The sequence below is a fragment of the Apodemus sylvaticus genome, chromosome 6 (assembly GCF_947179515.1).
Source record: "Apodemus sylvaticus chromosome 6, mApoSyl1.1, whole genome shotgun sequence".
Lineage (NCBI taxonomy): Eukaryota > Metazoa > Chordata > Mammalia > Rodentia > Muridae > Apodemus > Apodemus sylvaticus.
In genome coordinates this window covers 83,027,155-83,049,904 of record NC_067477.1, presented here as the reverse complement: position 1 = coordinate 83,049,904, position 22,750 = coordinate 83,027,155, and the positions used below count along the sequence as shown (strand labels likewise).

At 43.0% G+C, this 22,750-nt stretch overlaps 2 protein-coding genes across 3 annotated transcripts in view; one reads left to right on the top strand and one right to left on the bottom strand.

Moving 5' to 3' along the window:
- Znf277 (zinc finger protein 277) overlaps positions 1–20,666 on the bottom strand; it is a 115,911-nt gene extending 95,245 nt beyond the window's left edge. The window contains exon 1 of the mRNA XM_052185915.1: positions 20,526–20,666. Coding sequence (XP_052041875.1) covers positions 20,526–20,619 — 94 coding nt within the window. The 5' untranslated portion in view covers positions 20,620–20,666. The remainder of the gene's footprint in view (positions 1–20,525) is intronic.
- A 222-nt stretch (positions 20,667–20,888) lies between these two features.
- The window catches only part of Dock4 (dedicator of cytokinesis 4), a 397,452-nt gene continuing 395,590 nt past the window's right edge, over positions 20,889–22,750 (top strand). The window contains exon 1 of one of the 2 annotated variants that reach the window (XM_052185914.1): positions 20,889–21,243. In XM_052185914.1, coding sequence (XP_052041874.1) covers positions 21,207–21,243 — 37 coding nt within the window. In that variant the 5' untranslated portion in view covers positions 20,889–21,206. The remainder of the gene's footprint in view (positions 21,244–22,750) is intronic. The other variant, XM_052185913.1, reaches the window with a different exon arrangement.

The following is a 22,750-nucleotide window of genomic DNA, read 5'->3' as shown; positions in this document are numbered from 1 at the left end:
TTAGCAAGCTGTATTGTGAAGACTCTTGAGTGTGCTTCTCTCTAGAAGCCTGAAACCCAGCTTGGTAGGCACAGAGCACTTTTCTATTAACTCCCATACTTAAATCTAACTCGTCCTCACCACAGTGGAGGGGACAGAACAGATCACGGGGCGCTGTGCGCAGTGACACTGAACTGTCTCTAGCTCACAGCCTATGGTCACTGAAGAGGCCAATCTGTGCTTTAGAAGACAACTCTGCTCCAAACCAAACTAAACCAAACCGAGTTTGACAACGTACTGTATTTTCAGAGAAGACTATTGTCAGTATAGCTAGCTCATTTATGAACACAGCGATCTGGCCACGACTGTAGTCTGAATTCTCCTGTTGTTCTGGAATGCTCACTTTGAAGCTTCATCACAGCATGACACGTTCAGAAGGTTGAGTGCCTTTGGGATGCATTTAGGTTATGAGAAACCTGTGTGAGAGGGGTGGCGACTTAGCTGCCTCATTCCTTGTACTGAATGAGGAACAGCAGGGGCCACCCACCTGTGAACCTGAGAGATTTAAGTAGTTTAAACCAGCAGCGGGTGATTCTGAACAACAAAAAACCCTTGTGCTCCGGAAGTTAAAATGACCTAAATAATAAAGAGCAATTAGTCTAATCGGAAAGACAGAAAGACACAGTCACATAAGCAGTAGGAATTATAGTCATCATTTTATATGAGAACTCTGACAGATTTACAAAGGGAATACAACTGTAAAAAGGTAACATTGGGCTTTCAAATATGACAAGTGGAAACTGTGGTTTCATATTTAGAGATAACGCCTCAGAATACTACATGCATGACAATGTCACAATATAGTCATCAGCTGTCAACTTCAGAAGCAACAGCGTCTGCTGCTACCCTGATGCCCTTGCTGACTCAGCTCTGCCACCGAGGAAGGAGATGCTAAGAGGCTGGTACTTGCCCTGACGACACCACCGAACAAACTCCTGTGACTTCCACAGCTGCTGCTAAACGGCTCATGTCCTAATGGCATTCAAGCCCACAGAGCTCAGGCTAGTGCTTCTTAACCTCTCCCTTTGCAAGGGCGTGACACAGAGAGCTGGAGGAAGGACTTTAAGGATAGTATCTTTGGGACTTGGGAGATGCCCAGTCAGCAAACTGCCCGCCACACAAGCACCCGAGTTACATTCCCGGGCACACACATACAACGGGGCATGGTGGTACGATGCCAGCCAGCACTGCCAGCCTATAGAGGATTTGGCTGGAGACGGAGCACCCTGAATCTCATTGGCTGGCCAACCTACACAAATGGATGAACTTCAGGCATCACCTACAGGGCATCTGAGCACAACATAAAAGAGCGAAGAATATTACAGTCAGAACTCTAACAGGGAAGTGAACTCAAAAACTGATGGAGAAAGGAAGAGAAGGGATCGATGGTTACTTTGAGGATGAGACAAGAAGTGAGGCAGAACACTTTCTAGAAGAGGTGAAGGTGAAATCTAAACCAAGCTATACAGAATGTCGGAGTTTAAGAGAGAATCAGGTGAGCGAAAGATACAAGGAAGAGACAATATGGATGATGGCAGGTGGACTGGCGATAGGTCACATTTTATGAAAATGTGCTGGCATACTAGGAATGGACACTCAGGTGACCTTGGGCTCAGAATCAGCAGGCGTCACTGAAGAAGAGGAGGCAGGACACTAACAGACATCAGGGTAGGTGCCTGCCAAAGCCGTGCAGGAGAGCTGTAGGAGTACATTCTTGACTGGGACATTGTGGCCAACATTTGTCACCCCACTGCTCTAACAACAAATCTTCCATTAAAGACAATCCGGATTTAAGGCTCCGAGTGATCCTGGGAGCAGTTTCAGCCCTTGCCCACCATGTCAGTGCCTGCGTTCTTGCTAGCTACCCAGCAGCGTGTCCTCGGTCCTCAGGACTGACTGAGGGGGAGATGCTGGAGAAGTCGGTCTTCCTGCCTGAAGAATTACCCTTAGCATGATTTCGGGCATGATTACCTCTCCAGATACATCATATTTCATTTAGCTACCTTTTGTTTCTGATGGATACATCAATTCCTTTGTTTCCCCCTGAAACTTTGTTCCATATGATACTTACTACTAGCTATTTAATTCCCTAGGTCTCATGTAGGTCTCAAGTCATCTGCTTAGTCTTTTAAAATATCACACAAAGGCTTTAGAATAACTCCCAGCAAAAGGGGTGGTAGTGGTTATTAATAAAGTAGTTAATTAATATTTGGTGACAGATCGCAAATACTCCTGATATTTTCACTAAGGGAACTAACTAGAGAAAGCAGTCAACTTTAAATGTACAACAATTCCTTCCTTCCTTCCTTCCTTCCTTCCTTCCTTCCTTCCTTCCTTCCTTCCTTCCTTCCTTCCTTCCTTCCTTCCTCCCTCCCTCCCTTCCCTCCCTCCCTCCCTCCCTTCCCTCCCTTCCTCCCTCCCTCCCTCCTTCCTATCTTTCTGCCGCCCTGCCTCCTTCTCCTCCTCTTCCTTCTCATCTTTCTCCTCCTTCTCTGGGTTAACACAGGGTTTTTCTATGTAGTCCTGGATGTCCAGAACTCCCACTGTAGATCAGGGTGGCCTTAAACTTAGAGATGTGCTTGCTTTCTGAGTTCTAGGATTAAAGGTGTGCTGCCACCTTTGCCTGGCACCAATTTTTTGCAAAATAAACAGGAAGCTATACAGTTTTTGTTTTTGTTTTCTTTTTTTTAACCCCTCAAAATGAGCCATTTGAAGTAAATACACTAGGAAGTATAGTGAAATTGCACAAAAGTTGATTGAAAAGTTCTTTGAATTAGGAATGTCTCATGTCTTGATTGAAGCATTTAATGTGCGATGGCAGTGGGGGATTAGGGGATAGACTTGCTTCGGAAACTAAAGAAGACACCATGCTGAGGAAAATATCTGTAGGCCATGAGGTGACCTGTTCAAATGTATTACCAAAATGGGGGGAGGAAAGTCTGAACAGGAATACAGAAAAAAAAAAAATAGGAAAAAAAAATTTGTAAAGTTGCAATCTAGCATCAGGACCATATGGTATATATCTGAGCTGTCAGAGATAACTCACACAGCACAGGCAGCCTGGCCCTAAGGAGAAACACTCAGTAGGAGACTGAGTAGCTCTGGAATTTGGGTGAGGGTGGCTTGGTCTTGCCAATCCTGGCAAGAAAGGAGGGCTGCAGCTTTGTATGGACATTTTAATAATGGAGAGAGTAATGACAAACACTGCCCCTCACATATCATCCTGAACTTTACTACCGCTATCGGCGTTTCCAAAGGTTTTTAAATAATTTATATATATATGCATGTATCAAGACACATGTTTCCTAATTGCAAACTCCAAAGGGTGTGAGGTCTTGTGTGAAAATTCTTATAGCTGGGACACTTTGAAAAAACGTAATGTGGGTCAAAACAAAGCAGAGAACAGTGGGAGACCTGCGGGGATTTTGATCACAGGGACAATGTCAGCTATAAGCTCCCCACAAATAAGAAAAGCATGGCTCTAAAGGTGACTTTATCTGGGAAATAAAGAAAATTCGAAGTACAGATTTCAACATTCGTAAGTATGAACATTTACACTGAGACTTAACTGTGATCTTATTAGCCCTCAAATGTGGAACTCACATCTGCATAAAGGTCACGGGTAAGGAAGAAACAGAAAAGACTCAGCTATATCTCTGTGGCAGGGAAGTAGCCAGAGGTTCTACCAGCAGGGGTGGGTCACAGGGCACGGGGCAAGGGGCACGGGCTGGTTCAGGGTTAGAAAGCTCACACATTTTAGGAGAACTCTTTACCTGGACATCAGATTAAACTTCAGAAACAACAGATTTGATAAACAGAGTCCCCATGCCCTGTGTTGCCACTGCACCTCCTCAGCACACAGGGGAAACCCACTTTGCTCTGTGTGGCCCTCATGGCTCTTTAATGAAGTCGTTATTGCCTTCTTAGCTCTGTTATTTATTCAGCCTTTGAGAAAATGCTGGCAGAGGGGTCCCTAAGCCCTGACAGAGACTCCTCTATAGGAAAGGCCTATTTGCTCTTGGTCATCTGTCAGAGTCTGATCCAAAGACCACCGTTTCTGAACCTCACATGGAAGCTGGAGATCTCTTACTTCCTGTGTCCTTCTGCTTGGTTCTCACTTCCTTTGACTCTGTGACCTTCCGCATGGCTCCCCTATTCTAGAAACTAAATGGTTTCTTCGAGACAGAGTTCCTTCAAGAGATGTGCTTGGTCCTTGTTCTTTCTGGCGCATGCAAAATTAGTGCTTAGTAAACACTTGCTAAGATATTCAAAACCCAGAATATCAAGAATGTGAGTCTTGCAGCATTTTCAACAAATGGTGCTGGGTCAACTGGCAGTCAACATGTAGAAGAATGCAAATTGATCCATTCCTCTCTCCCTGTACAAAGCTCAAGTCTAAGTGGATCAAGAACCTCCACATAAAACCAGATACACTGAATCTATTAGAAGAGAAAGTGGGGAAGAGCCTGGAGCACTTCGGCACAGAGGAAAATTTCCTGAACAGAATAATAGCTTATGCTGTAAGACCAAGAATTGACAAATGGGACCTCATAAAATTGCAAAGCTTCTGTAAGGCAAAGGACACTGTCAATAGGACCAAACATCAACCAACAGATTGGGAAAAGATCTTTACCAATGCTACATCCCATAGAGGGTTAATATCCAATATATACAAAGAACTCAAGAAGTTAGACTCCAGAGAACCAAATAACCATATTAAAAATGGGGTACAGAGCCAAACAAAGAATTCTCGACTGAGGAATACCGGATGGCTAAGAAACACCTAAAGAAATGTTCAACATCCTTAATCATCGGGTAATGCAAATCTGAGAGTTGTATCTTGGGTATTCCAAGCTCTTGGGCTAATATCTACAGGTAAAATAATCCTGAGATTCCACCTCACAGCAGTCAGAATGGCCAAGATCAAAAACTCAGGGGACAGCAGATGCTGGAGAGGTTGTGGAGAAAGAGGAACACTCCTCCACTGTTGTTGGGATTGCAAGCTGGTAAAACTACTCTGGAAATCAGTTTGGTGGATGGTTCCTCAGAAAATTGGACATAGCACCTACCTGAGGTCCTATATCACTCCTGAGCTATACCACTCCTGAGCATATACCCAGAAGATGCTCCAACATATAATAAGGATACATGCTATGTTCCAATAGCTTATGCTCTAAGATCAAGCTATTAATCTTATGTTCATTACAGCCTTATTTATAATAGCCAGAAGCTGGAAAGAACCCAGATGTCCCTCAACAGAGGAATGGATACAGAAAATGTGGTACATTTACACAATGGAGTACTACTCAGCTATTAAAAACAATGGATTCGCCACGGTTAGTGGTGGCACATGCCTTTAATCCCAGCACTTGGGAGGCAGAGGCAGGCGGATTTCTGAGTTTGAGGCCAGCTTGGTCTACAGAGTGAGTTCCAGGACAGCCAGGACTATACAGAGAAACCCTGACTGGAAAAACCAAAATAAACAAAAACAAACCAAAACAACAACCACAACAACAACAACAACAACAACAAAATCAGCAATGGAGTCATGAAATTCTTAGGCAAATGGATGGAGCTAGAAAATATCATCCTGAGTGAGGTAACCCAATCACAAAAGAACACATATGATATGCACTCACTGATAAGTGGGTATTAGTCCAAGTTACAACTCTCAGAGCTCATGAAGCTCAAGAAGAAGGAAGACCAAAGTGTGGATACTTTGATCCTTATTGGAAGGTGGATCAAAATACCCATGGCTTACAGCCAACCAATAGACTGAGCATAGGGTCCCCAGTGGAACAGCTAGAGAAAGGACCCAAGGATCTGAGCAGGTTTGCAGCCTTGCAGGAGGAACAATAATATGTACCAGCCAGTACCCCAGAGTTCCCAGGGAGTAAACCACCAACCAAAGAGTACACATGGAGGGACCCATGGTTCCAGCTACATATGTAGCAGAAGATGGCCTAAATGAGAGGAACGGCTATTGGTCCTGGGAAGTCTGGATGCCCCAGGGTAGCAGAATATGTCAGGAAAGAGGGGGGGGGGGTTGGTGAACACGGGGAGGGGGTGATGGGATAGGGGGCTTCGGAGGGGTAACAGGAAAGGAGGTACCATTTGACATGTAAATAAGGCAAATATCTAATAATAATAAAAATAATAAAATGGCTTGAAAAGGGTAACAAAACAAAATAAAAACAAACAAACAAAAAACAAAAAACAACAAAAAAAGAAGAGCGTAAGTCTCCTATTTCTAGGGAGAATTGCCAGAGTTCTTTTAACTGGGACGAGTACTATCCAGCTTGGTGACTGCTCAGCCAGTGGAGAACAATGACCAACATTGTCTGTGAAACATCTAGTCAGAACTTAGAAGTTAGTTATCAGACATCGTGATCTGATGCTTCTCTCCAGGGTCTGCAACTTTTAGGAAGACACTGACTTGTTTTAGAAAACAAAATCCCAACCAACGAAGACTCAGGAGCCAGATGCTGGGGTGAAAACCTGCTAGCTCCAAGAGGCAGAAAAAAGTATCCAGCTGCCCTTCCTACTCCACTGATAGAGCCCCAGAAGGAATAAGTTCCTTCCCCTCCAGACTGTCCTAAATACCCTTCAAACCCAATGTCACTCCTTTCTGTTTATGCTCATTTCCCATCAGCTGGTTCCTTGGTCTGCCTTGTGACTGAGGGTGGACTTTATTTAGCTCTTGGATTAAAGGTGTGTGTAGGGGTGGGGAGGGGCTGATCCCCACAAGGCTGTTCTCAGTAAATAAATCAATCTCAGGGTTCACAGTATGACCAAATATCCTGTAACATGTGACATGTCCCTGCACAGCATCTTGCTCTTCTGTTTTGCTTTAGGGAAGGTGTCACTCTAGCTCAGCGCTGTGCTCACTTAGGGTGCGGGATCTTTCCTATCTGTCTCTCGTCTCCCAGGAAGCCACCCTGATCAGCCTTTCCAAGCAAAGGCCCTTTACTCAGCACTCAGCCTATTTCCTGGTCAGCATATCTCTTTCCCTGTTAAATTATAAGCTCAAAGAAGACACAGACTATATGTCTTGTCCTGAGCACATTTCTCAAGGTGATTTCTTTCTGTGTCAACAACGAAGCGAACTTATTCTATAAACATGCACGGTAAATGGCAAGTCGCGGTTTGAAGGAGGAAGAGGCTGCTTACACTGTCCAAGTGAGACAAACCCATGGGCAGGTCTACAGGGCATCCTTTCAGTTTGCACACTAGTGCTACATACAACTTGGTGTTTACACATGTTCCGTGACTCATGGAACTTTCATTCATATAACTTTACATCTTTAAAAATTATCAGCCAAGTATTCCCACTCACTTCAGCACTTTGCAGTAATATTGTTACTTTTGCTTATTAAAAAGCAGATGCGTAGAAACTGATGTTTATTCAAGATCTCCTTGTTTCCCGATTCTTCTGCCAAAAACTCAGGGTTCTTTGCACATTCTGCTTACAATCTCGCCCTGAGACTAGACTTCAGGGGCTGTACACATGAAGGACAAATTGATAACTATTTCTCCATAAGCAAAGGACTTGGGGTATGCTGTAGATACTTAAATACCTTGGGAAAACAAACAAGAAGAGTAAAAATGGCAATGATGGCAAATTTACATGTAACAACAATTGTATATATTTGGTAATAAGGGCTTGATATTAATGGATGCAGTGGATTTGAAATTAAGTCATAAGCCAAACACTAGGCACCAACTTCTATGGAGTTAAAAAAAAGGGTGCTACCTGTGTGCATATATTCAGTAAATGCTGCAGCCTGAAAGATGACCTACAAAGCACATACCATCTAGCACCCGAGGATGTGATCTGATCTTACTTTAAAATAGTGTCTTTGTATTTATAATTGTGGTAAAAAGTCTTGAGATTCAATCATAGTGGATTCTGACAAACTCTCAATGTAATGACAGATGTCCTCATTAGAGTCAGGAAGGGAGAAGTGCTAACAGCAGAAGGGAGCACAGAGACTAAGACAGGTGACTCGAGTTGTGTTGCCACACCAATAACACGCAGAGCCACCCACAGCTTCCACAGGCAGGGACAGCTTTCCTTTGGAGTCTTTGGAAACAGAGTAGCCATTCTGGGGAGATCATTCTGGACTTCTGACCTTCAGAACTGTGAGTGAGCACATTTCAATATCATAAGACACAGAGTTTGTGGGAATTTAAAGAAACTAGGAAATACAGTAACAAGCTGAGTGAAGAACATTAAAATCCATTTCTCTATAAGTAGTTATAGATTCTTCTAGAAAACTATTCGTTTATGAGGAATCCTACAAAAAAGTACGTGGTGACTTCAGCTGTGACTTCTGGAAACACTTCACATTAAAAGTGACACTTGGGCGAGGCCTTGGTGGCACAGGCCTTGGTGGCACACCCCTTCAATCCCAGCTCTCCTAAGGCAGATGCAGGCAGATCTCTTGAGTTTAGATCAGCAGGGTCTACTGAGAGAGTTCAAGGACAGCCATGGCTACACAGAGAATACCAGTCTTAAAAAAACAAAACAAACACCACCACCACCAATAACAAAAAAGTAACACTTGGGGCTGGCTGGATGGCTTCTCTTCCTGAGAGCCCTGAATTGACTGCTGGTACCCATGTGGAGACTCATAAATGTCTGTGACTAATCCCAGGGCACCAGGCATGAATGTGGTCTACACACACAAGCAGATGAAACATCTACACACTTAAAGTAAAGAAATAAACGAGGAAACAGTGAGTGAAGTATGTGACTGTGGAATACAACTTAGGCTGGCACAAAGCTACAAATCAGCTCACCAACAAATGGGGATGCATTTGAACTCCTGCAGATAACTAACACTGATAAAGTTATAACCGTTCTCGATAACCATAAGAATGGTCTGTCTATAGTCTGATCCTCTAATACCTTACTACAAACTCTACAGCAAACTTAAATTCGGGAAGAGCAACAAGACCAAAGGGAACCCTGCAGCTCTGCCTTGGAAACTGCCTAAGTCAGTCAGCTAGGAGACCACATTTAATGAAAGTGAGAGTGCGTCCCGAAGAAATGGAGAGTTGCCAGTTGGATCTCATGGCTGCCAACGAGAAGGGAATAACAACGGGTACTATGAATCACATTAAAGCTGTTTTAAACAACCTCTCACTAAACAATTCCTCCCCAAGCATCAAAGAGAGCCTGAGTTTATCATCTGATTCATAAATGGCAATGTTCTGCAGACACATCTGACACCGATGCCACACACAAATAGGTTAAAAATGCACTCACATTCTTGAAGTCACTGAAAGCCGATAGAAGAATGTGGGTTAAATTTTTTATTAACTTAAATAATGCATTAAATAACCTTGGTAACCTGACAATATAATAAAGCACAGGGTTGAGTACTCCAAGCTGTGGGTCAGAAAGTCGGTGACATGGGTTACTGAAAAAACTTTTCTGTTCTATATGCAATAGTTAAGTCTTAATGCAAAGGTAGTAAGAGGTGATATTAAAATTAAGTACATTGTAATGCATTTATAGGTTAGGGTAGGGCACACTCTAAGCGGTGTGGATGTTAAAGGAAAGGAGAAAGGAAAGAGAAAGAAAAGGCACCAGCTTGAAGAGTAAGTATTCTCATGGAGCTAAAATGGTAGGTTTTATTTCTATAATTTTTAATTATTATATCTTAGAGATTTTACACACACACACACACACACACACACACACACACACACCTTCCTGGATATAATGGGAGACATACTCCTAAAAGAAGCTATATCATTCATAGTCACAGGGGATACCTCTTCTAGAACTTTTAGGAATGTCTAAATTCTTAATAAATAATGGGGAGATGACCCTGACTAGTTTCCTATATTGAATTCCATGGAAGACTAGCATACGTAAAATTTGAGTAGGCATAATTCATAAATGGAAAGTGATAGTTAAATGTTTGGGAAACTAAATAGAATATCTACCTCCTGAACAGTCATAAAATTAGAATAAATTCTGGAGAAAAGCTACATAACTTATATTTGTAAATTGTTCACTCATGAAATTCTGTATATATAAAAAGACAATACTTTTTTGTCTTATAATTCTATGGAATCAGAGTAGTGTCCCTATAAGCATAAGCAACATATTAATTTAATATGTTGGTTCTAGCTAATTCACTTACACAATGAATAAAAAATAAATTTCTATAAAAACATCTTAAGAGCATGACAGCATAGAAATGAATTTCTTTGCAGTCTACTATTTAAGAGGTTCAGTTCATCTCTAGTTCATCTAGGTTCTCAGAAAATGTGAGTTTTGCTGGGCATGGTGGAAGATCTATTTGAGCTTAATACCATCTAGGTCTATGTTGTGAGTTCCAGGCCAGGTAGAGCTACATAGAGAAACTCTGTTCCCAAAACAAAGAAAGAAACAATGAGGTGAACTGGCCTGGCTGGCATACTCTGCCTTTTGAGTACTGAAAGGAAAATAGGTCTGGATATTTGCTTAGAGACAAGAGTGCCTGCCTAGTATGCAGAGACATTGGGTTTGGAAAACCAAAATTCAACAGAAAATAAGACTGTTCTCTCTTTAAGGGAAAAATGATAATTGCTGGTACCAAAAAATAGCTCATGAACCTGGTAGTTATGAACATAATCCAATCTATTCTGCCAATAAACAAACATTTCACAAGGGAAATAACAGCAATAGGAATGTTTGGCCACAGCATCCAATTCTTTACATTGTAGGGATCATAGAAAAGAAGGGTGCTATCGCTTTGCGCTGTAGAGTTATCTTGCACTTTGCTGACACTCAGAATTAAAGAGCTCTCAGCGTTAGGGGTTCAGTGGCTGGCCACATGACCATTTGTGGTGTCCTGTCTGGTGTTAAGTCTTCTGCAAGTATCACTAATGAGCACATCCCACCATCACTGTGGCTATCTTCTCTAACACAGTGGCTCTGTGTTAGTCTACTTGGCCAACTCAGTCTACTTGGCCTCCTATTTATGGAGATCTGGAATGCTAGCTACTGGCATATAGCCAGTTTCTTGATATCAAATCTCAATTTGTATTCTTTTTCTAGTAACTGGATCCTTCATCTATTGACCTGATCTATAGAACTTAATTGACTTGATACTTCACCCAGAATCCAAGGTCCCTTAAATTTGTTTCCTATCCCTAAATCCCTAACCTTAACCCTGCTGATATGCCCTTGCTACCAACAAAGACCCCTCACTCCCACTGCAACTGTTCCTTAAGCCTGGTCCTTCCCAGCCTGCATCTTTCAGTTTAGGCTGGAATCCAGTTAGGTCAATTTGCATAAATTCTCAGTATCTTATCATCCTGATATCTGATCAAGGTCTCCATTCTTCCACCAGCCCTAAGATATACCTGATCACCCTGGTCAGCTTTACAAAAGAATTTCCCTTTACTTCTGCTGCATTCTCTCAGAAATTTCTACCTCCCAACCTTGAACACCCTCAATCTTCTCAGCTATAAATCACCATTTCCCCTTGTATCTGGAGTTGACTACAGCTCTAAACAGAGAACCGTCCTATTCTAACAGGCAAGCATTCCTGAATGTGGAATTGATGATTTGTTCATATCCATGACGGGCTCTGCCTAAATCTGATCAGAAGCTGTCTAATGAACTATTTACATTGTCTTGGAGTGAGGGACTCAGAAGTCAACTTCATGGCAATGGTTCTCAGCTAATTTTCTAACTTGACACAACTGATTAATGAACGCCAACTGTGGAATTTATTCTTGAGGAAATACTCTGATGTGTGCTTTTTACACAACCCAGGAAATGTAAACTCAATGCCTTTTTTAAAAAGTGGTGTCTGGCAGATTTACTCTACACAAGCTTAGCTCTCGCTTACAACCAGGAAATCTTAACCAGGGGTACAAATGATTATGAAATCATGCGGAAGCAGGCATGGAATCAAGACTCCCAGCCCTTGTCTTCACTAATCCCTATTTTGTATGTATTTTTCTATTGCTGCTGGAAAAATAACTCAGTGAGTGTCACAGTCAGTTATTAGCAATACTTCCTCTCATCAGTGGCTGCATACTTGAAAAGCTCTCAGAAGCCATTCATAAATTGGTCTGTGAGAAATTCCAAGGAGCTCCAGGCTCTCACCTTCCTTTCGTTCTCATTCTTTCCTCTTTGAGGAAATTAGTTACATGCGATTTAGAAAAGATAGCCAATTGATGCTACAGCCCAACAACAGCTCCTGCTATTAATTGCTTTCTAATGGTAATTACGATCAGATATTTTCTTTTCTAATTGGCTATTACTGGTGAAGAGCAGTCTGTTATACAACAGAATACTGTGCTAAATAAACGACCACAATTACAACTCTGAGGTCCTTACTGGGGGAAGAAAATCAAGTATCTCGATGTATCCAGATAAAAGCATTAATTAGAGGTGAGCTGGGAAAGGCCATCTTTCCATTAAGAATTAAGAAAGCATTACAAACTTCAGTAAGTTCCTAAGACAATACACATCATAGATTTAAATGTGCCCACATTTTTCAGGAGCAACAAGAAACAGAAAGGACCATTTGCTCTGCTAAGACAGGGATGCTTAGCAGAACACAGAGACTCCATGGACAAAGTCTAAGATCCTCTTTAAATTTTGTCCATACAGAAGGAAGCCATATAGCTGGTCCTCAGGGACCACTCAGACAAACCCAAGTGCCATCACAACATGTTAGTGTCTCTGAGACTACGGGCAAAAGGAATATGTGACAGTTCCTAGATTTATGGGCTTTTCTATACACCCAGGGAAGGGCTTGTTCTTGCAGACCTGTGCTGAACTCCCCTGTTTTCTAGATATAGTTTGGATGCTAAATCTATGAGCAGGCTGTGTAAGTGATAGAGCGTTTGCCTAGCATGCAGGATTCTCTGGGTTCAGTTATCAGTAATACAAAACAAACAGACTGGTACCTCCCGTGCTGGGGAGGCAGAGTGTCCAAATCCAGGCTGGCAAGCCTGTACACTGAGTTCCATAGGGAACTGTCTTGAAACAAAAAACACCTAATTAATAAGTAAAGGTATAGTCTGCATTCTGTAGTAGCAGCAGTGTGAGACCAGATATGAGGTCCTTTGATCTCAGTGTCTACAGAAATAAAACAAGGAGAGCAAACTTTGCAGACAAAAGCTTTTATAGAGGGAAAGGGGAAGACCCACATTAGAGTAAGGGACGTGAGTCCTTTTCTGCTGTTTCTGGAGTGACCCAGTCTAGTCATTTCCTACCAGTCAAGAGGACAGCATTTTCAAAGAAATCTTGTCTTTTGTTTTAAGACACCCCTCCTTCCCTCCCCCTGCCATCCTCCAAGAAACAGCTCAATGGCTCCTTTGACTTTGGGACTTGCACCTGGTGGGCTTTTTGTCTAGTGTAAGAACAGAACAGGATGGGAACTTTTTGTTGTACAGTGTCTGAATTACAAATGTGACACCCTATTCCTCTCCTGTCCCCACTTCACTTGTAATAATGGAAACGAAGTCCTTGGATTGGCTCAGAGTCCCACGGTTTTAACAATCCAGATTGTTCAATTCCAAGGCGCGTGCCCACTATGCCTCTTTGGATAACACCTCCTAGCCCGTATTTCTGTTTTTGAAAGGGTCTCTGAGGGCTTTCACGCATACTACTTCATTAAGGGCTCAACAAGATTAGCAGCACCATGTTTTTTTTTGTTTTGTTTTTTTTTTGTTTGTTTGTTTTTTTCTGATGAAATTCAGGCTCAGAGAGGTTAAAAAGTTTTTCTTATTTTATTCTTTTACAAAGTAGAATGTTCAACATTCAAACCCAGACTTGACTATTATTCTATTTCCTTCCATATGTTTATTAAAGATATGCTAAATATGGAGAAAGCCTAACTATGTGACAAATGGTATTAAAGTGTTCTAGTATGTGACAGTTGCTGAGTCTCACAATAAAGAAAGAAAAGATTAAGTCCCGTTTAGCTTCAAAACCATTTTTTGGGTTCCTATGGTTAAAGACAATACCTAGCCTCAGTTGGACACTTTGCAAACAAATAGCACTAGTCACACAGTGATGGGATCGGGTGTAAAGAAGAGCGAAAGATGGATCAATGAGATCACTACGGCTTCTGAAAAAAATGCTATCCTGCTCACATTTGAGTCAAGGTCAGTAGAACCTACTCGCTTCAGTACGAGGTGATGAGCCTATTGGGTCCTGTGAGTTACATACTGATTCTGTAGATGTATTTATTAGATAAACCATAGCAGTACCAGCTAGTTTTATGTCCACGTGATAGAAGCTAGAGACACTTGGAAAGAGGGAACCTCAACTGAGAAGATGCCACCATAAAATGAGCCTGTAGGCCAATCTGCAGTGCACTTTCTTACTTAGTGATTGATGCAGTAGGACCCCGCCCTGCCCCGCCCTGTGTGGTGGTCTAGGGTACCATAAGGAGACAAGCTGAGCAAGCTGCACTCCTCCACGGCCTCTGCATCAGTTCTTGCCGTCCCTGGATGATGGACTACAGATGAAATAAACCTCCTCCTCCCCAAATTGATTTTGGTCCTGGTGTTTACTATCGCAGCAGCGGATATGCTGTGACAACATCAAACTCTAACTCTGGGTCAACATTGGCCAGGAACAGCTAGTAAAAGCCCATACGTACCCTGCTGTCCTAGGTACCCTGATCTGCATTTAGAGGCATGATTTCCATTATGTGACTCTGATAGACATTTTTTTCAGTTTTCTAGATGGAATCTGAGTGTGTGTTGGGAAGGACGTTACTGTTTTATATGAATGCAGAACTATGTTAACATGAAGAGAGTTGCATACAAATTCACTATGATACAAATAAGAACTTGGCCTGGAGATAGGGAAGACAATCAGACCATGACAACAGACACCATTTCCTGAAGACCAGGCTACTACTATATGTGTCATTCTACAAGGTCATGTTTGCATTGCAGCAGGACAGTTATATTGCTATTGCTACAGAAGGAGAATCATAGCTATGTTGGTCAGAACCTGGTAAATAACTAGGATTCCATCTTAGGTTGGTCTGACCTCAATCTTTTCACTGTCCCACACCACCCTGCTATAGCAACACTCACTTTAGAACATATTAGTATTTAGGAAAGTTGGCTTCAGACTTCATCTAATAGAATTCAGTTACCATGCCAAACTATTAGACTTGTGCACTGGATAAAAGCCCTCTTTCAGGTACTGTGTGACCTTGCACGCACCATGTTCTGTATCATTTTCCTCACTTATAAATAAAAAGGATTAGACAAGACAAATACTGTAAGTGGTCTGAAACAGTAAGTACAGGACGGAGTTAGCACTTCATGAATGTTAGCTACCATTACCACTTCCATTAATTATAACAGCCCTTTTTATAACGGCTCCTCTAAGAAGTGACATGTTGGGCTTCATGTATTACAGAAAAACAAAAAAGATGCTTAGAGAAGGTCCTGGTAGCAAGCAAGATATACAACAACCGTGTTTCTGTCATTCTTCTTTCCCATGACACCCTCAGGCCTCTATCTCATAAGGCCATCCCAGCAGACAGGAGAGTCCTGGAGGATGTGTGGCGTGGGCATCTGGATGCAAAGAGACAGAGTTGTGTAGGGTGGAAACGGTATAGAAGGTTATGTCAAGGGCTTTCAGAGCACATGAGTTACAATGTGAGCATAGAGCTCTGACAGATTCTGCAACAGCCCCCACATTCCAGGAGGGCACTGCAGGCATAAGCAGTTAGGAGAGCATTCCTAAGCTCCCCCAGGGCTTACTACAACTTATTGCCTCTTACTTATATCCAGAATCAGAGGCCAGATAGCTTTATTGTTCAGTTAGGTATATCTTCATAATGAGAACAACTGATATTATCCAAGATCTATCTTTATAGAATATATATTGGTCTTTCATGGACATGTAACTCAATGAAATAAGCAGGAATTCTGCAAGGCTGGTGTTTGTGCATCTTTTCACTGATGTGCAGCATACCGCTCTGTTAAATAGCTATTCAAGCCAGAATTAAAACTGAAATACAGCTTTTCTCAAATAGAGTCTACTCCCCTTTCCATAGCCATGCCAAACAAGAGAGACCAGAAACCAGCCTGTAGGAAACTGGCTACCAGCCATACAGATGATGGAAGGTGGAGTTCAAGGGTCACGTGGCAGGTCTGAAAACTTAATCCTTATCTAAACAATATTAGAAGATCATTTTTAAAAAGGGTAGAAAAACGACTTGAAATGCAAACATCGTGATTAGTTCTGACAAAATGCCTTCTGATGATACTTGCATTTCTAGTTGGTATGCATACCTTTCACCAACAAATCATTTCCTCATTTTTTTTTATTCCATTTCAGTTCTTCTGCTTAAAGTGTCAGCCATGCTAAACACTTGGAGTAAGCTTTAAAAATATTCTCAGCGTTTAAAATGTTACTCCTTATTGCGTGGTGCTCTGACGGTTGACAGATACAAAGAAAATAAGGCTTAGCTTTAGTGAGTGGAGATGGTAACAAGCAACTAGAGTGTGACAAGAGAAGCAGACAATGAAGATATGAACATGGAAGAGGGCTGAAGAAAGATGTGGCTGAAACGCAGAATAAATATTACCTAGCGACGTTGGATCTCCTTAGGCATGCAGTATGTTACAGTGAAGGTTTCTAGGGCAGACCCCCAAAATAGATTTGTTTTCAAAAGATTAAAAGGGGTGAAGTTAAGTGTCGGGGAGGTCAAGAGGAAGGTTTTTCCAATTGGGAAGGCTAGAATACTGTTTAGGTCAAACATTTATTAAATATTAATGCTGTGCCAGGATCTGGCAGACAAAACAAGTCCAACAAGGTCTTGGTTTTCTTTCTGGATCACAGAGTAGGAGGTGCAAGACAGAGAGAGGTAATCAGGAGTGATGCCCAGGGTTGGAAACGGAATGAGGATAGTGCACAGAGGGGAACAGAGGGAGGATTCCATTGTTAGGGAACAGAGGAGGAGGATTTGGTAACCGATCAAATTCAGGGCCTGCAGGCAAGAAGAGACGCAGCACACTCCCTAGGTTTCTAGCTTAGACTTGATGCTATTTATCGGGATATGGAATACAAGTGCAAGGAGTTTTCACTTGCTACTCTCCACAACTCCTTCCACAGACATAACAATGAAATTAATAAGATCTCTGCGGGACAAGCACCATAAGTTTAAACACAACCATCATCATATACTATGTATTCCTTTGGAGAAGACAACCAAGTTGACTGCCAGAATCTTACAATACAGGTAAACATCATCATAAGAAATCTCCCTAGTCACAAAATTCTCCTATAAGTGTCAATTACTGAACTATAGATTATGATCTAATTAATTTCTTACTAAAACCCACATTAGAATAAATAGCAACATATAGTGGTCTGGTGTGTGTGTGTGTGTGTGTGTTGCACACCTGTATACCTGAATGGAAAGGCCATAGGAGGGCATCAGGTTTTTCCTCTTTCATGTTCCATCTTATTCGCCGCAGACTCTCACTGAACCTGTAACTCACTGTTCACTATATAGGCTGGGCAAAGGGCAGCTGGGATCCATCTGTTTCCAGCTCCCAAAACTTGGCTTTTATGTGGGTACTGGGGATTTGAACCCAGGCACTCAAGCTCGCATAGCAAGTGCTTTTAGTCACTAAGTCATCTACCTGAACCCTATTTTCTGTTAGGAAATAGTAGAAAACACTAGTGTCTGTTCCAATGAACAACAAACAGGGTAAGTCTAGGCCTGACTCGTTTAATTTCCTCTCCACGTGAGCCTCAGCAGACATCATTAGCTCAGTCTCAGACCGTTCTCAGAGCACGTGAGAGTTCTGGTACCTGGAGAACGTGCAAGGAAGACAGCCGCGTGCTTGGTGCCATCTTTCTTTATCTGTACTGCCAACAAAACAGACTTTTTGATTTTTCTCAAAAGACAGTTTTGCTGTGAACCAACCAATGTAGGGACTTTTGGAGGAACAGACTAAAGAAACCTCAGGGAGCACCGCGGTCTCAAAGAGGGAGCTGTATATGCCTGTCCTCCACCTAGTGACTCCTTCTAGCAGAGATTTTATAGAACTGCTAGGATTTCTATTAAATGGCTCCTCAGGCCCCTTTGTCTCAGGATATTAAACACACAGACTGACATTTTAATTAGAAATAGAGGAACCTCTGAAAAGCAGCGGTTTCCTAGAAATTAAAGAGGTATGTGATTTTATAGAGAAAGACATTCTGAATAACTTAAGTGCCTGCCTAAGAAGAAATATACTAATGCAATTATTCCCATCTAAAATGTGTACCCAGTTTTGCAGGATTTGAAAAGAATTCTGATAAAGTCATAGAATGATCCATTATTAAAGGAGACTTTTAAATGATAATTTACTTGCTTACTTACTTACTAAAAATGACATAAGAATCAATCATGAAGCTCTCCCAGTGACTGGCCTAAATCAATGGCAATACCGGGTAGTTTTGAAGTAAGGAAAGGGAAGTTTTTGTGGCAACCACTGAAAATTCACTTCTGCTCAATGGTTTTGTTGAAGATAATTTGGAGTCTAAAATTAAGTTTTCACTAGTTATTCAATTCAGTCTTACAATATTTCAACCCTGATCCTGGATTAAAAATTTCCTCATACTTTTTGAAAATATTGGATAAAGGACATTTGGTTATTATTGGGGAATATTCATGATGAGTTCTTTTAAGAGGGAAAACTGGCATATACATAAAATTTACACAAATTTAATACTGTACTGGGCAAAGATCTATCTATCCATCTATATCATAAATATAATATATAACATATATTATATACATATAATATATATATTATACACATACACAAACCCACTCTCTGTATCACTATTGAAAATCAGAACGACTTTATACATTAATTAACAGGGCAAGAGTATGGAATCTCTATGGAACATGAGTGTAGTCACTAAATAACATAACAAAAATATCAATATAGAAGTATCTTTGATAAGCAATAGGAAGAAGAAAATTGTAGAACTTTGAGTTTACTAGAATTATCCCTTTTACTTAAAAAATGAGGTATACAATGTATATTATAAAGGAATATGTCATAAAAAATGCATCACTTTTGTCTTTTTAAGTAGAACTGTGTACTGGAGAGACTTTACTATTATTATTATTATTTTTAATATAAATACCAGCCGGGCATGGTGGTGCACGCCTGTTATCCCAGCACTTGGGAGGCAGAGGCAGGTGGATTTCTGAGTTCGAGGCCAGCCTGGTCTACACAGTGAGTTCCAGGACAGCCAGGGCTACACAGAGAAACCCTGTCTCTAACCCCTTCCCCCCCAAAAAAGTCTAAATACCTCTGAATGGACTGCTTGAAATATTTATAATGAATTGTCATTGTATTTAGTTATGCTTTGGAGGTATTTGCAAGTTTTCAAATAAATTAATCCCTGAGAAAAAATTACCAAAGCTTCTGACTTTATATCTTAAAATGGTAACTGTGGAACTTTGGTAATCTAGAAAAAACATAAGTATGTTTTTGGCATCTATGGATATATGGCAAACCCATGGATAGGTTGCTTAGATGACAGGAATTTCATTCGTGGGAAGTGGAAAGAAATTGCACTTCTATTTTTCTGTTACTGAGATAAAAACTTCATACTAAAAGCTGTGAAGGTTAAAGGAAAAACATCAACAAGGACTGAGAAGCTGAATTACCCCTCAAATCATACCCACTTACATAAGAGAACTTGGGGTGCTAAATTATACACTTAAACAAATGGGTGGGGAATGGAGCACGACCGAAAGAAAAGGTAGTCTATGAAAGATTGATTTTTTTTGATCTCTACAGTGGAATTAAAGAAAACACCACAGTCAGGTAGGTACAAAGTAGCTGTGATGAATTTCAAAACTCTCTTTTAAATATTCTGTGAAGGCTGGAGTGCATTTAATTCCCTTTTCTCTTAGAAAGTAAGATATCCTAGGCTACAGTGTCAAATGATACCCGAGATACACACATCCTTTCCCTTTGGAGAGGACTCCAATGAGCAACCCACAAGTAAGTATTGGAGAGCTGTGACGTGACTAGTCTCCAACTTGGAAACCAGTCCCAAACTACATAAAACACCTTCCCAAAGCCAAATTCAGCAAACCGATGAAAGCGAAGGATACTAATAAGGAAACAGAGACTCTTCACAGTATTACAGTCACACGCGTGCGAACCAGACCTGACCCACACCCACTTGGCGGCAAGTGCAAAGCACAGAATTCCAAACCGGAAGATAGCAAAGGAGCTTTCTTAGAGGCGGGGAGGCAGTTCTTCACATTTTCTCCACCCACCCAAAACTGCCTAAGCCGGGCAACCTCCGTCTGCCCAACCCTATCTCTTTGGGTCCCGACCACGGCTTTTTGCCGGGCATCAAGGTGGTCTCCTTGCTGACTGACCAGCTTCTAAGGTCTGAGTGGCTGTCAGTTGCACCCCAGACACAGAAAAAGGAAGACAGATCACCCGCGGTCAAAGGACAGCGCACTCACCTTCATGATCCGTGTGCCCGATTCCGCCACAGACCCCGCGGACCCTATCCTCTCGGGGGTCCACACCAAGCCCCTGGGCCTCTGTAGCAGCCATTACCTGGCCCAGTAGAAAGAGGCGAGCCGTAGAAGGGGCGGAGTAGAGATACACCAATAAAAACGCTCCTGGGGTCGCAAGCCGACCCACTGAGGGAGTTCCTACACGCCTATAAGTTTTGGACCAATCGAATGTGGCGAGTCTAACTAGTTGCCCCACCCCTAACTGCTGTAGCCGCGCCTTCTTCCGGAGCCGGGAGAGTAAGAACTACAACTCCCAGCATGCCGTGAGGCAGCGGGGAGGCAGTGCTGGATGGGCGCTGACGGGCGGGGGTGCGCCCGCGAGTGCCCCGGCGTGTTCGCTTAGTTCAGTGAATCAGAACAATGACTGCGCCGCCGGGTTCCCGGGAGCGCGTCGCAGGGCTGTGAGCAGCCGCGGCCGGCAGAGCGGCGGGCGGCTCCGCCTCGGCCGTGTAGTGTCAGTGCCCGCTCAAGAGCCCTGGGAGCAGCCCCTGCCCAGCGCCGCATCCCGCGCGATCCGCTGTGCTCCAGCGCCGCAGCTGCTCTTCGGGAGCCGTGCATTGTTGTGAGCCACTGGAGGGGCGCGGGGATTGCACTGCCCGGAGCCCCTCAGCGTCTTTTATAGCCATGTGGATACCTACGGAGCACGAGAAATACGGCGTGGGTGAGTGCTCGCGGGCGAACTTTTACCACGCTCTGGTCCTTTCCCTCTCGCAGCTCGCTCTGCGCCAGGCTGCAAATGCCAGGTCTTGGCATCGCACAGCGGGTCCCGGGCTTGGCCGCACCGGCCTCCGACTGAGGGGCGAGTGCTGGGGTTTCGCTCCTCACCGCCCGCTCGGCGCTCCTCAAACCCGATCACGGAACGTTCGGACAGCCGCTCCGGGTTCTGCTGGCAGAGTTTGGAGCGGCCGCGGGGCGTGTTGCGTGTCAAGTTGGAAGGGGAAGCCAACAGGGTTTCTCTCCCTTCTACCCCTGCTGGCCCACAGTGGCAGAGAGCTGGCAGTGGGCTGCTAAGATTTCCCGGGGTGATGAGGGAGACCAGGAACCGGCTGCTAGAATACTCCTAAACAGTAGGGAGGCGCGAAGTCCCTGTGGCTGGGGTCGGCATTCCCAGAGCGCAGAATGTAGCACCCGTAGTCCCTTTGACAGACGGAGTCGGGACCTAGTCTCCTTCCTCCTTCGCCTCCCGGGTGTTTGGGGTGTGTGTTGCGAGCAGGGGGGAGGTCAATTTCAACATCTGTGCTGCTGCGCTCTTTGGTCCTTGGAGGGGAACCGAGATTTTGGCAGCGTTTTTACTTCTGGCCACCTTTTCTACCAGGGGATGAGCGCAGTGGGGGTCATAGAGGCCGGCTGGAAAGTGACGGAGGGTCAGAAAGCCTGGCTCTTAGAGGCTGGGAGGCAGCTTTAGGAGAGGACTACCCTGGCACTGATTTGAGAGAAAAAAGGAACAGGATAGCATTCACTGTTCTGTGCAAAGGTGAACAACAAAGGACATTAATGTTGACTGATGAATACAGGAGGCTCCCTTCCCGTCCCTCCTCCCTTTTCGGTAGGATTACAGTTCCCGTTTTTTTGTTGTTTGATTTCAGCTGGTTCCCCCCTCCCCCTTTGATAGTCACTCCTTTTAGGGTTGAGACTATTAAGAAGCCAGGCTCACTGACAAGCCCGAATTGGCCAAATGCAATTATAACCTCCCAGAAGGTCTAACAGAAAGAAAGCATTATAGATTTTACTGACAGTCTTCATTTCCTATAATGCCTCGTCCTGCCGATTGGCGTTCTTGTTTTTATTGTGGACGGACCTAGTAATTTATATGATACAGAGACATATTTATGTTCTGACTTCCTTCTCCTGTAATTTAAAAAATCTGGAAAACCTTTCAAGGGAATCTGAATCACAGGAGATTTTTACCTCCCCTACTTTACCTAGGGATCGGACTTTATCTACTGAAGGAACTCTCTGATTAAACAGAGTCATCTTTTACATGGTCTTCCTTTCTGGGCTGTGACTGGTTAGCAAGACAATAGTTTGTCCTGTGCCCACCTCTGAGAAAGGTTTCCAGCTTCTAAGGCTAAGGCAAGGGCTCTCCCAGAGTGATGTAGGTAGACGTTGCTTTCCTCTCCGTTCCCTCCTCCTTTCGGGGTATCAGATAACCCTTGCAAGCAAAAAGG